Source organism: Arachis ipaensis, chromosome B5 (assembly GCF_059453495.1).
Source record: "Arachis ipaensis isolate K30076 ecotype BB chromosome B5, ASM5945349v1, whole genome shotgun sequence".
In the NCBI taxonomy this organism is placed as follows: domain Eukaryota; kingdom Viridiplantae; phylum Streptophyta; class Magnoliopsida; order Fabales; family Fabaceae; genus Arachis; species Arachis ipaensis.
The window spans coordinates 16,433,880-16,449,330 of NC_142440.1; the positions used below are offsets into that span (position 1 = coordinate 16,433,880).

A 15,451-nucleotide genomic window follows, 5' to 3' on the forward strand; every position below is an offset into this window, starting at 1 on the left:
ATGATTTAATTTTCTGAATTATATCTTTCACAATGTTAACTATATATATTATGCATTTGAAATGAGGGGCTTGAAAACAACGTAGACAAGCTCATGATATATAGTTGATAAAAATAAAGAAGCTAAGATCGTAACATCTTGATTCCAAATTTTTATTGTATATAACTTATTAAAACAATAACGTACAATACTAGTTTATTTGAATCTTAAATTCAAATGACATATATGTATACATATGGCTGGGGTACCTAGGCAGTATCACTCAGCTTATATAATGAATTATTAGTTCATGACACATGCAATGATGATATTAAGTAGCGTTGGTGTGGTGTGTGGGTTCATTCAGCAAGCAAAGCAGCGACGGAACCGACGAAAGCAGCATTAATATAGGTTGTAGGTTCGCTGTGAGAATAGTCAGATCTTTCATCACCGAAGTGGTCATTGGAATCAGGGCCTCCAACAATGGCACCAACGTGAGTATTGGGATTTGGATTTGGTGAATTGTAATAGTTTGACATACCCTCGCTGCAACCCACTTTTTCCTGCTGATCTTTGATTGAAGGGATTGATGAGCCTCTGTGGTGTAATTTCTTTGGGTAGTTACTGCCAAATCCAACCATGTACGACATACTCATTGGATTCTTTCCCAGTATGTAGTCCACCTGAATTATAACATCATCAATATATTCAGATATTATATATTAATTAACTAGTAATAGGTCAGATCAGATTAATTAGTATATTATATATTAGATGGACCTGTGTTTTTGCAAAGTCTCTAATTTGGGGGGCAGTGAAATGTGAAGAGCCACACTGGATTCCACTGACGTTGTTCCTGCTTAGGATTTTGGAGAAAATGAATAGCACCATGGTTGAGCTTGTTGTATATTGCAAGTTACTACTGTCTCTAGTATACAATAGACCGCCTGATCAGTAGGCACAATAGTTTGTTATTAACTTTATTCCTTCATCCAGAACATTGATTAATATGTATGAATAAATCATTAGTTAATAATTTGATAACTAGTAGAATTGAACAAGAATACTGTGTACCGGGAGTCGTCTTAATCTGTTGAGAGCTACTTCCTGGCATCACTGCGCATACAAATGATTCAGCGTCACTCTTAAACTTGCCCAGTTCATTCTTCCCCTCATAAAATTCCTGAAGAAATTTTGATCAAGTTAAAAAGGGTAATTATTATATATAATTAGTTTCTTTATTTTAATTATTTGAGTTACTATGTAATGTAATAATATATAAACCTGGGTGAGTATTGTTTGAGCTCCAATAAATTTGTTATCCCAGCTGAACTCATTTACGGCTTGACTCCAACCTTGGTTAGAAATAATATAGTTCAAATACTGGCTTTCTCCGGTGGCCTTGTATAGCCAAGACGCCGCCCATAACAGTTCATCCTAATTTTCTCACACACAATCATTATTCAACATGAAATAATTAAGCAAATATACATATATTCATGAATCATGAGCGAATGTTACATAATCAATAAATAATATTTTTTTACTAGTAACACTTTACATTAATATTTACAAAAATTTTATATTTAAAAAATATATAATTTATATTTATATTTTTTAAAATTTATATGCAAAAATTAATAAATTTATTTATTAAAAATAATTTAATATTTATACTAATTAAATAATAATAAAAAATTACTAACTCCAAGAGTTTCTCTATGTTCATATCGCACTGAAGGCAGATTATACCTGGTAACCTGAGTAGGAGCAGTAGAATGGGCAAGAAAGCGAGTACGATCCTCTATAATTGTCAGCAAAATCAAACAGCTACAATGAACATGCATGGACAAATTAAAGAACGTAGTGTGTCATATATATAGAGCTAGCTAATTCTTCAAGACGAAAGATTCATATATAATAAGAGATAATGAATTGTTGGTCATTACTGATTTAGAGTGGGTTAATAGGGTTGATGAATAAGCGGGATCTGTTTTCTTGAAGGCAATAGAGGCAGCAGCAAGAGCAGCAGCAGATTCAGCAGCAGCCTCGGTTCCAGGGGAAGAAGAATCAATCTTGTAGAGTGTTCTTGGAGTATCCATGTCCTCTGGGCGCTCCCAACATTGGTGATCGGCGTTCCCATCTCCGATCTGTGTGAAGAGCGTAGTCGGCGAAGTGTGGGCTTTGAGTATGAAATCAGTGCCCCAGCGGATTGCACTTTGGAGGTTTTGATCAGTCTGTTTCTGAGTCTGATACTCAATATTTGCCCAACTCAATAACGTCACTGTAAATGACATTGGCCATCCAAACTTCACATTATCACCAGCGTCGTAATATCCTCCGGTCAAATCCAACTGTTGTTGAATATAAAATACACGTTAAAATATAAAATATAAAAAAAATATATGGTGACCAAATATATAAGCAATATAGCATGCATACATTTTGAAGTTTGCCATCAGAGAGAGCAGAGTCTGCTCTCCAGGTGACTCTTTGATTGGACGGCAACTGTCCTGAACGTTGTCCTTCAAAGAATAAGATAGCCTTTTCCAGAGCATCTGCGTAGTCATAACTACTACTATTAGCTGCTGATGACGACCTTAGCGGCGTCTGATCCTCCATCACCCCGGGCCTCATGGCAACCCCAACTATTGCACACCACAACATTAATACGCCATACACCACCATTGTCATCACGAGATCTATCTCTTAAGCTTAATTTCTGTATGTCAATAGTATTATACAGGACCGAATGAATGGCCGTTACTTGTATATAAGTTATAACTCAATGCACTACTACTTAAACCAACGTCCATATATATATAAAGGGATGGAGTGGGGTGAAGCAGTGGGTGCTAGTGTCACGTGTACTATAGTTTGCACTTTGCAGTATAACTTCTTCCAATTGATAATCTCGAATTTTTGTACATAACGAAGAATTTTGCTAGGCGAGTAGCCGGTTTTGGTATTTGTGAATGTGAGATGGAATGGGACTAAATTGTTCCGTGACTTATACTCTTACCTTGATTGACCCTATTACTCTATTCCTGATTTCCTATTGTATTCGGTGATTACTATTCCTATAATCAACATTCAACAAGTCATGGCTCTAATCTTGCCAAACATATCAATGCCCATCACATCACATCATCACATGGATCTCTTACCTTCCTTTTCCTCAGCAAAATTCTGGTGCAGTACGTTGTTCTGCTTGCAAAATCATCGTCATATCCCCATTTGACCATACTCTCATATACTTATATAGTAATTAATTCCCGTAATTTTCGCGATTCATTTGGATGATTTCCTCATATTTTCTTTCTTGTTCAGGTAAAAAACCAAAATCACTAGCATATGTGATCTAAGCATTCCCCAAAAAACTGGCATACATCCAAAAGAGGAAGTAGAGATACTAGTAATCTATTCCATTATATATTATTAAAATCGAATTTCTTAGTCATGAATATCATAATTCTCATAATTGTATAAGAGATGGATTTTTAATAATTATTTAATGATGTATGTAAAAAGAAAAATATTTAATTGTATTAATCATGAAAAGAAAATATAAAACTTAAAAAAATTAAATTTTAAATTATATGTTATTATTTAAATTATTATTTTAATATTTTAATTTATTATTTTAATTATTTAAAGATTAATTATATTTTTATAATAATAAAATATAATTTATAAAAATTATTGTCATATTATATTTTGTCTTCACTAATAAAATTTTTTTGAATCCATTACTACTTTTGTTTTTCTTTTTTATCTCTACCATCAAATTATACCTGCGACCTACCTATTTTGGCATAAAGTGAAGGGTGAAGTTTTTGTAAATAGTGAATATTTTTTATAATAAAAAAATTACCAATAAAAATTTATTACGTACAATGCACATATTTATTCCAAATTTAATAAAAATATTCACTTTTAATTTGACTCTACTTTTTCACTAAAAAAAATTATTTATTTGACTCTAGCCTTACAATACGAAAGATTAAAGTTACGATCAATTAATTTAAAAGAAAATATCATTGATGTTTTATAAAATTTTTTAGATTTGTGTCTTTTGAAAAGTAAAAGAAAAAATTATAGTAGAGTAAAATTTACCTGAAACCAAATAACACAGTGTAACACACATCTTTGATCAATATTAAAAAAAATTAGCCTGTATATAAAATCCTAAAAAATACAGTTCTATCTTTTTTAATTAAGTTAGCTTTAAAATACCAATAATGTTTTTTCATGTGCTACTTTTAATCTAAAATCCTAAAAAAAAAATTGATTTAAAATGTTATAATGTTATTATATTGACACAACACTTTATTTTTGTATGATAAATACAAGTATATTTTTATATAAAGTATTTAAAGTATATAAAAATGTACTCCGATTATAAAAAAAAATATTTAAAAAGCCATTAAATTTTTATATGTTATTAAAATTTAATAAATACAAGTACATTTTTATATGTTATTTTTAATTCAATGTACTAATAGGAGTTAAAATTAATTTATATTTAATAATTTTATACTAAAATTAATTTACTATAATCTTGTTTTGTACTTTTGTTTAGTATATTTTTTTATATTATATAGTATTTTTTCTAGTATCTTATTGTACAATGTGTAATTCGAATCAACATCATTCGAATTACATAGGAGTAATTCGAACCAGCTCAATTCGAATTATGTATGTTTCAGCTTTACATGTAATTCGAAGTAGCTCAATTCGAATTACATTCAATCCAAGTTCGAAAGATTCGAACTACATATATTTGTGCATTGATTGATTGGTGAATTAGATTTCGTTTTGGCTTATTCACGTAATTTCTTTCTCCCCATGGCTTATTTTTGTTTTTTACCACCAATTTTATATCATTTTGCTTTTATATTCACTTATGATATCTTATTTTCATTTTTTATTTTTTATTTCAAGTATGTGTTTATATTACATTTTTCTTACCAAAGATAGAGAAACTCGAATCCGCGACCTCTTAGGTGAATATAAGAAAGAAATGAGTTATAGCTCAAATAGCATAGTCTCCCTATACTTACCTAAAAGATCGCGAGTTCGAGTTTCTCTATCTTTAGTTAAAAAAAAGTATGTGTTTATATTATTATTATTATTATGACTATTTTTAAATTGAACCAATCTTAATATTATTGGTGTATAATTAATAGCTATCATTTCTATTATTTGTACAATTTTTTTTATAGAACTTTTTTACTTTTCAATCACTAATCACATTTGTTTATAGGCAAATTTTTTCTTTCGTTTTTCTTTTTTATTTTGATTAGAGTAAATTGTATGTATAATTTATACTTTTATTTGTGTATTTATTTAGGCATAGATGCAAGAGACTAGATATAAAGAACTATTTGGGTTAATAAAATTGTGATATAACTATTTTTGTAATTTAGAGTGTAGAATGATGATTGTATTTCTAGTTATATTTTTATAATTAACTTATTAGTGAGGCATCTATTGATCAAGTATATATTCATTCTACAAGAGTTAAGATAAGATATTGTGTATTTATTTTATTTTTAGTAATTTTAGAAGATGTTTAAACTAATAAAAATTATAACATCGTTTCTATTTTTTAAGTACAAATTAAATACAGCTATTTTAATTTAAGAATAGACAAAATAATTTAAGAAGTTTCATCAGGTAATAATATTAGTCATAGTACTTTGATTTAAAAATAAATATGATAGTAGAATATAATCAATTTTAGGTAGGTTTTAGCTTTTAACAAAAATAATTCTCTATAATAATTTTTTTTTTTTTTTTTTTTTTGCGATAACAATAAAGAAGGTAATTCAAAGATAAATTTTAACTCACATTAAATTACACTTGTTCAAATTGATTTTAACATAAGGGTAAGAAGGTTTGAAAATTTTACTGATAAATAATGACAAAATATCTACAAATTTAACCACTAAGTTATTTAAAAAAATATATTTAAAAAAATAAGATTTTAATATAAATATTTTAATTTAATCACAAATAATATATTATTATTAATTAATTAATATACTTTGAAAATAAATAAAATTATTACTCGTTGATATTTTTATTTTCAATATTAAATATTTAAATTTTAAATTTTAAATTTAATTAACTTTATAAAATTTTTATAACAAAAATATTATTTATGTTTTTATTTAAAAAATAAAAAATATATTTTATATATTTTTGTATGAGAAAAATTTGAGGATCAATAAAATTTATCATTTTTAACTAACTTAATCATCAGTTCAATTACTTTAATTTAATAATTCAACCATATATTTTTAGTCTAAATTTTTAAACATTAACTACCTACTAATCAAAACCAACAAATTTTACCAATTTTTTAATATTTCTTTTATATATTATCTCGTACTGAACATATGTGCAAATACCAGTTATGATAATATGAAATTGATATTTATGTCCTAATAATAATAGCCGTGGACATGCAAGCCATATGCAATTCAGAATTAATGATTACGGACTATAATATACATTAATTATGGTAGGTATATACTAAAATTAATTATTAATATAAAATACATATTAAAATATAAAATATATATTAAAAATAAATTAAATAATATATTTATACATAAATATATAACAATTAATTTTATAACTTATCTTTACGTAAAAATAATATTTTTAACCTCCATATACATTCTTAGCTAGAAACTAGAAAGTCGAAGTAATGACACATGGAACATACTAGAGTTGTGCATCCTAACGTTTTGGTAAATTAGCACCAAGAAATCAGGAATTCAGAATCAATTAACGAAAGCTGAAAAATTGGCCTACCGATTCGTCTACGCATCATTAGAGCACCTCCAATGGTGAGTTCCTCTTTGACTTTTTTCTGACATATAGGAACTCTAACCATTGGAGGAAAGAAGGAATGAGTTCCCGCACAAGGATCAAGGTAAGGGAGTCCCTCTAAGCAGGGACTCAAATTAACCAATAATAACTTGCCATTTGGCAAGTTATTATAAAAAAATAATAATATAAAATCTGAAATAATTAAATAATTAAATAATAATTAAATTAGTAATAATTATAATAAAAATTATATTAAATAATTATATTTTTATTTAATTAATAATTTATATTAATTATTTAAATAATAATTAATTAAATAATTAATTAGATTAAATAATTAAATTTTTATTTAATTAATTATTTATATTATAATTAATTAAATTTACTTACATTAAAAAATAAATTTAATTTTTATACCTTATAAAATAATTTTTAGTTGAGTTGGTTATTTTTATTTTTAAAATTTAAAATGCTAATGATATTATTAAAATTAGCAGTTGTAAACACAAAACTATAAATTAGTATAATCTCGAATTATATATTGTGTATTATTATTATATATGAATTTATTTAATATTAATATCTTTTAATAATGAATTATTTTTAAATTTATAAATTTAAATAATATTATTGAAAAAAATTAATTATATTAATTTTAAGTATTTTAATTAATTAATTAAGTGGGACCACAATATGGACTAAAGTTAGTTCCTCCTAATGGAGAAGAGAGAGATGTTTTGAGTTCCTATTTATTGTTTATGACGTAAAAGCTGATGTGGAGTTACTTTTTATGACAAGTGGGCCATAAATAGGAACTGGGATGAGTTCCCTACTGGAGATGGTCTTATATCCTATCAGCAAAAATAGTTCTGAGTTCTGACGATACAATTCTACTGTATGTGAGCCCATAAGGCCATAACTGCAAACTAAATACATTCAACTTCAAGTAACTCATCAAATATTCAAATGGAAGCCTACTACGAATACAAGACTATGTAACTTCGATAGATATATATGGAATATTAAAAGTCCTTGAAATTTCAAGTGACATTAACATACACATCCATCAGTTATGCACAATACAAACATAAAAAGTAATAAAACCGGAATTTGATCTTAAATCCTTTTTTTTTTATATTTTTTACTGTATTCCCCCAATTCGACATGTCAAAGACTAATTTGCAGTAATACTGAGTTTCATTTAAAAATTTATCGCTAGCCAATAGATTACTGCATAAGGCGGGATTCAAACCCCCAACACAAATTATATTCACTAGACCAATCCAATTTAGTTATCTTAAATCTTTACATTCACTTCCAAAAGACTTTTTTATCTGTCGAGTTAACTAACACGTTTACTGAAAAATTATAATTATTTGCGGCTGATTATCTCGTTAAACTGAATCTAATTTCGTAAGGTCTTTGTATTTTCTTAATTTTTCTTTAAGAGTCATAGCCTGGTCCAATTTCATGCTTCAGAACAAACTTTGAATGACTGAAGGCCCAGTTATGTGTCCCAAACCCAAGTTTTTAACTTAGAAACAAAGTCTGACGACTATGCTAAGGAGCACACACGTAAGAAAGAACCCAAACACATCTTATACACATTATGGTACAAAATTCATTCTCAATCATATAACAAATGATTAGAGGAAGGCCTGCATAATAAAACTTACCAGATCAGAGAAATGATACTCCCCCTTCTCACTTGAAATTCTTGTTCTCCGCGCTTCCCTCTTTAATTTCTGTTGTATCGGTCTCTCTCCGTTATGTTTGACTTTGTTGCGCTTGCAGGACTGGAGGAGAGTATTATAGTAAGAAGCAGAAAGAGGAGCATTATTATTATTATACCTTTAAGTTCTAATGCATGATGCATATATAATAGGGTGGCTGCACTACTTGTAGTGAATAATTAACTTCATACGGTGCCTGCCTCTTCTTTTTTTGTAATGCGTATCATAATCAAATCTATGTATGGATCACAGTTATCGTATTGAATTTTGCCCAAAGGTGAACGTGATCCTGTTACCTGTACTCCAATCTGTTGGGAGACTCTCTTTAATTGTTTCCGCCTCTATTTTTTCATTATTTTATTGTTCAGTTATCATCATTTCTACTTTTTCATTATTTTGTTTAGCCTACTCCACATTGAAGTAACATTTTTCACACAAATGTTCAAATATGTTCACTGTTATGTTTTACCTTTTATCTACTTATTTGTAGTAAATTTATATAGTGACACGGTGTTTTCTGAATTTGGTGACATCACACTTGATACATATATATGTATTTAACTCCAATGTTATAATACCATAAACCAATAGATATCATGCACAAGCTTTTTTTAGCCAAATTAACTAGGAACATACATATAAAAATAAATTGGTGGTATTTGATATTTTAGTTTAATTTGATTCTTCCAACTTGGTTGACCTGATGAGTGATGGACTGATGACCATGTTCAAGGTAATAACGAGTTGGTCCCGCCCGGACATCTCAATGAATGGTCAGGCCAAGTGGAAGGGATGTGATGTTTAAAAAAACCCCTCCAATTTTATCCTTTATTTTCAACAAATTTGCAAAAGAAAATTAAAAAAAAATTCTTATGGTACATAATTATTTACTCTCTATAAAAAATTATGATACTCAATATTATCCTATGGGCGTGTCGGACACATTTTGAAAATGACATGCTTGTCCGATACGCGTATCTGATCTGATGTATTCAACAGTATTCTAATAAAAATTAAAAAAAAAATTTCTGAACATGTTTGGACACATCTAAATATCATCACGTGTCAACGTGTCCTCTTATTCTTAACATATATTTTTAAAATAAATTTAGATATATTATATATTATTATTTATTAAAACTAAAAATATTTTAAATATTTGGTATAATTAAAATGAGACATTAAAAATAATTAAAAATTTTAATTTATATTTTAATATTAATAAAATATCAAAATATCATTACGATTTATCTAAAAAATACTTTATATTTTATATATATATATGCGTGTTCCAGTGTTATGTAAGATTTTAAAATTAGCACGTCGACGTGTTCCGTGTCGTGTTGTGTCCGTGTCCGTCCGTACATCATAGATATAATCTATTAAGAACTTATTATTTTATCCGATTTAAAATGTTTTATCATAATTTTAGAAGTATTATTTTCCTCCCTTTCAAAATTCAAACTATCAACTGATAGTTACAATAAGGTAACTAAAAAGTATTAAATTTTATTACGATAAGATAAAGATAAAGATAATTTATTTATTTATATTTGTAGAGAAAGGTGTAGTTTTGGTAGCGGAACCGTGAACCGCAGACCGGTGAGGGTTAGAGAAGGGGGAGGAGGGTGGAAGCAGGGAAGGAAGCGGGTTGAGTGAGTGAAGAGGCCAAGACAAGAATAATAATATTTAAAAATAAATAAATAAATAACAAGAATAAGAGCGAAGAGAAGCCTCTAGAAACCAGAAAGACACAAACGGGCGAGATTCAAGTCTCAAGTCTCTCGCCTCAAGTGTGTAGTTTGCAGTCTCAAGAATGGCGAAGGAACTTGAGAACAAAGCCAAAGAGGCATTCTTGGATGACGATTTTGCCCTCGCCGCCGATTACTACTCGGAAGCCATCAACTTAGATCCCAACAACCCTCTTCTTTATGCCGACAGAGCCCAAGCCCATATCAAGCTCCAGAACTTCACAGGTCTCTCTCTCTTCCTCTACGAATTCCTGTTTTGTGTTTACGGTTTACCCTACTAACTAACAATCATGGCGTTTCAATGAACAGAAGCCGTTTCTGATGCGAACAAAGCCATTCAATTGAGTCCTTCACTGGCTAAGGCATACCTTCGTAAGGGGTACGCCGTCCTCTTCTTCCCAAACCCTTTCTTTATTTATTTTTCTTTTCAATCATTCGAACATCAAATTGGTTGCTAATTTTCAACGATTGATGCAGAACTGCGTGCATTAAGCTGGAAGAGTATCAAACTGCAAAGGTAGCACTTCAAACCGGTGCCTCTTTTGCTCCCGACGATTCCAGATTCACCAAGCTCATTCAAGATTGTGATCGCTACATTGCAGGTTACCTACCTCTTTTGCAACGCATTGATATCTGCTTTTACCGATATTTGCTTTTTGCTTCTTTCTTACTTTGCTGTTTGTTGTTCATTGTTTGGATTTGCCATGTTATTGTAGTTCCCTATTTGCCCTTACTGGTCTGCAGCCACAGTTTCTGTTGCCTGTGCTTTCTTGTTCGTTTCTTGTTTGCAAATCATTTGTAGTAGCATTTGTGGTTGTCTTCTTTCTGTATGTTAGCTTGATATTTATACGATTTGTGCGGCCTCTCTTTCTCTGGCAGAAGAATCGAATGATCTTGCTAGCACCTTATTGCCCCGCGTCCCCACAACTCCTGCCGGTAATGGTTCGCATTCGACTGATAGAAGTATAGATTCTACTAAAGAAGCTGAAAGAGACAGTTCGGTACCCCAAATCAATGAAGTTGCAACAACCAGGCCAAAATTCAGGTTCTAACTGCTTTTTTTCTTTTGCCAATTCTGTTATCTCGTAATTTGTTACATTTTGTAGGGAAAAAGTGACTGCAACTTTTGATCTGCTATTAATTCTGTGAGTTGACTTGTTTTTGTCATCTCATTTTATCTTGCTTCTCATTTAATTTTACCCCCTGGACTCCCCGAGATGGATGATTAAGGGACTGAGAAAATTCAATATGATAATGGATGATCTTATAGTCACAATATCACGAGTTTTTTGGGTACAGTTTATTGCACCCTGTGACAATGTGAAAATTTTCATATTTAGTTTGTGTTGGTTTAGTGGTGTCTATCTTCCTGAGGTATATCTAGGTAGACTCGTTGCCATGCATGTTGGTATTGCTGCCTCAAGTATTTGGTAACCTTTTGATTGATGGTTGAACAGACATGAATACTACCAGAGGCCAGAAGAAGTGGTTGTGACGATATTTGCTAAAGGCATACCAGCAGACGACGTAATTGTTGACTTTGGTGAACAGATTGTATGTTCATAAAGAATTCCTTCTTTCCCTTTCATTGTTGCTTGTTTGATTAATTTATGCACTAACTTGATATAGTTTAACATTGCAGATGAGTGTTACTATTGCTGTTCCCGGACAAGAACCCTATCGTTATCAACAACGATTGTTCGGAAAGGTAACTTACTGTTATCTGGAATTTACTTCACTGTGCTTGGAAATGTATTCATGTTCTTAATTATCACATTAAAATACACACAATTTTCCAGCAATACTGTAACAAGAAGATCCTATTTTATTTACCTTGTGGTTGTATACTTGTATGCTTGCTTGATTAATTATCATGTAGTCACTGGATATGTTGTGTAGGAACCAAGGGAATATATACCCCATCCTCTCAATTTTTTTTTTTTTGAAAAGGGGGGGGGGGGGGTGGGGGGGTGGCTCTTGATTTGAAATACTGAAATGCATTTACTTATTTCATTCATAATTTATTACTTTGAGCTCTGACAGATAATCTCAGAATCATTTGATGGATGTAGATCTTTGTGTAATACTGTAATTTAGTCCTTTTTTTTTATATATGAACAAAACAGATAGTACCCGATAAGTGCAGAGTCCTGGTGTTGTCAACTAAAGTTGAAATCCGCCTTGCAAAAGCTGAAGCTCTTAATTGGACATCTCTGGAATATAGCAAGCATGTGCTTCCTCAGAAAATAAATGCGTTGACAAGTAAGCTAAACTAATTAATGTAGTTTATACTTGTGTGACATTCATATTATTGTTCTTATGAGATGAGCTTTTTAAATGCTTTGACTTTCCTGGTGGTGACCTGACTTCCAATGTGTATTTCTGCAGATCAACCTGAAAGGCCAACATACCCATCATCAAAGCCAAGGACAAAAGATTGGGATAAGTTGGAAGCACTGATGAAAAAAGAGGTTTCCCAGCTATACATGTTTTGGAATAATCTTTCTCAAATAATCTATATCCATCTACTTTGATAAACTCTTAATGTTTATCCTCTGGTTTCAAGATTTACAATATCACCATCATGTTATGCAAGCTCTGTTTCTGTGCATCCTATTAAACATTGATATTTGGTTATTTAAAAAACAGAATGGAGAAGATTCAGTACATCATGGATGTCTATTTGGTGGGACATATCACTCAAATTAATTATTGACAATAATGGTGGCTTGTCTTTCAGGAGAAAGAAGAGAAGCTAGACGGTGATGCTGCTTTGAACAAATTGTTCCGAGATATTTACCAAAATGCAGATGAGGACATGAGAAGAGCTATGAGCAAGTCATTTGTGAGAATCCATTCTATGCTAACTTCACAATTAATCAGCATTATTTTTATCAATTGCGCTTAATTTCTTTGTTTCAAACACATTGATCCCTGTCCTCCTTGGACAATGTTATTTTTGCAGTTGGAGTCAAATGGAACAGTGCTGTCAACTGACTGGAAAGAAGTAGGATCAAAGAAGGTGGAGAGCAGTCCCCCTGAAGGCCTGGAGTTGAAGAAATGGGAATATTGATTTGCTAAGATAATTCCAAAAAATGAATAGGAATTGTGTGATCCCTTTTTGTTATTTTGATACTTGCTGTTTGTCTGTGTTATATTACATTGCCTGGTAAATGACCGAACTTGTATTTGTTGATAAAGTTAAGTAATTGTGAAGTTATTGCTATTTGCTAATGGCCGTGATTTATTGTTGCTGAATTTAGACGAGTAAATTTAGTATCATAATTGAGAAAAGTTTAAGGCTCGTCAATTTTAATTTATATTGGCTAGCGTTCTTACTTCTTAGTCAGCCGTCATTATTTTTGGTATAGTAGTTAAATATTCTTTTATATATTTTTTTTTTTGGGTTCTCAATACTCTTTTATATTTAAAGATATTTAATTATATTACAAATTAAATTAAATTTTTATTTAAAAATATTAAAATATCACAGTTTATTTTAACAAATTAAATAATTTTTTATTGTTAATTTTAGAAAGATTAAAGTATCCTTTAAATAATAATTTTTAAATTACTAAAATATCTTTGTCGGACTAATTAATTTTTTTTTATTTATTAGCAATAAGGAAATTTAATTCAATATTGAAATACTAAATTATCTATAGTTAATTTTTAAAATACCAAAATAAATTTAGGATTAATCTTAAAATAATTAAAAATAAAAGGTTGATTAACTGTATTATAAATTATAGGTTTGATCTTTTAAAACAACTAAAATACGTTAAAGGATAAAATATTCATTTTGCTCATTTTAAATGACTATAAGTATCCTCTTTAAAACTCAAAAAAAAAAAAAAGGATTAATTTTAAAAAGATTAAAATTCTCTTTAGGTTTAAAGATGTTTAATTGTATGAGAAATTAAAATTAAAATTTAATTATAAAAAGACTAAAGTTTTTGCATAGTTCATTTCAAGAGACTAAAAGACTTTTTTAACATTAATTTTAAAAAGACAACTCTTATAGTTCATATTTGAAGTACTGAAATATTCTTTAACCATTAATTTTTCAAAAAGACTAAATTACCCATAAAGGATTAGTTAAGATTGTTTGATTTGTATTAAAAATTAAAAACTTTAATTTAATATTAAAAATATTCAAGTACTTATACTTAATTTTTTAAAAAATAAGATAACTTTTAAATATTAATCTTAAAAAGATTAAAAAACTCTTTTATAAAAAAGTCGTTTAACTATATCAGAAATTATTAATTTAAAAGAACATAATAACCTTTTGAAGGTTAATTTGAAAGAGACTTAAAAAAATCATTATAAAATTAATTTATATTGTTTGATTGTATGAGAAAGTGAAAATTTGAATGATTTTAAAATGCTAAATTGCCTTTTAGTTTATTTTTACATAATGTTTATGGTTAGGTGCCATCTAGATGGATATATACAGATTTTTGTCTTTTGTGGCTGAAAAACGTGTCACTAAAAGTGTTGCTTAAAGAGAAAGTGTTACCCTTAATCGATAACTTGGCTCTGATACCAATTTTTTCTACTATTACTAATTCTGATTTCTTTTTTTTTTTTTTTAGTTTTTCAATCTTGTTTTAGTTTATAATATTCTTTTTTGCATGGATTATTGTATATAAAATCTTTTATCTGTTTGTCTATTTCTTTAATATCATTTTTCAAATCCTCAAAAACTTCTTTTATTTCTACACTTTCTGTTGTTTCTAAATATCTTTTTAATTTTTCAACTTCATTCTCCATTTTTTCTTTCAACAGCTTTAATTCTTTTAAGTCATAATATGGTTTTCCAGGCATTTATAAATTTTTTAAGTTTAGCTCTAACTTGTTTATATTTATTCTTATTTCTATCCTTTTTATTATAAGGTCATTAATTTCGAACTGAAGATTATTTAATTCCCTTTTATACTCCTTTATTTTACTTTTTAATCTTTTCGCCCTTTTTCTTTTTGTTTTCTGGTCTTTCAATCTTTATATGCTTCATTATTTATCTTAGAATTTTTGTAAATTCTATCATCGATTCATCACTATTTTCTAGAGATTCTATTAATTTTTCTAGCTCTTCAACTTCTCTTTTCAACTTGTCATAGATTATTTTTAGAGTTTCAAATG

At 29.0% G+C, this 15,451-nt stretch overlaps 2 protein-coding genes across 3 annotated transcripts; one reads left to right on the forward strand and one right to left on the reverse strand.

The window, feature by feature from the left end:
• Positions 1-138: 138 nt before the first annotated feature.
• Positions 139-8,614, reverse strand: GH9B15 (glycosyl hydrolase 9B15). Its single transcript, XM_088486204.1, has 8 exons — positions 8,499-8,614; positions 2,422-2,701; positions 1,929-2,333; positions 1,732-1,809; positions 1,264-1,416; positions 1,054-1,162; positions 760-926; positions 139-662 (listed from the first exon to the last, which is right to left on the reverse strand). Exons 2-8 carry the CDS (start codon positions 2,671-2,673, stop codon positions 339-341), a joined length of 1,488 nt encoding a protein of 495 aa, XP_088342330.1. The 5' UTR covers positions 2,674-2,701; positions 8,499-8,614; the 3' UTR covers positions 139-338.
• Positions 8,615-10,091: 1,477 nt separating this feature from the next.
• LOC107643095 (protein SGT1 homolog B) lies at positions 10,092-13,540 on the forward strand. Of its 2 annotated transcripts, XM_088486205.1 has the most exons (11): positions 10,111-10,531; positions 10,616-10,685; positions 10,784-10,908; positions 11,186-11,351; positions 11,413-11,451; positions 11,764-11,860; positions 11,949-12,014; positions 12,433-12,568; positions 12,695-12,777; positions 13,047-13,151; positions 13,272-13,540. In XM_088486205.1, the coding sequence occupies exons 1-11, from the start codon at positions 10,372-10,374 to the stop codon at positions 13,377-13,379; spliced, it is 1,155 nt and encodes a 384-aa protein (XP_088342331.1). In that variant the 5' UTR covers positions 10,111-10,371; the 3' UTR covers positions 13,380-13,540. The 2 variants fall into 2 exon arrangements, with proteins under 2 accessions (XP_016202142.1, XP_088342331.1); XM_016346656.3 differs by lacking the exon at positions 11,413-11,451 and having other exon boundaries at positions 10,092-10,531.
• The last annotated feature ends 1,911 nt before the right edge of the window (positions 13,541-15,451 follow it).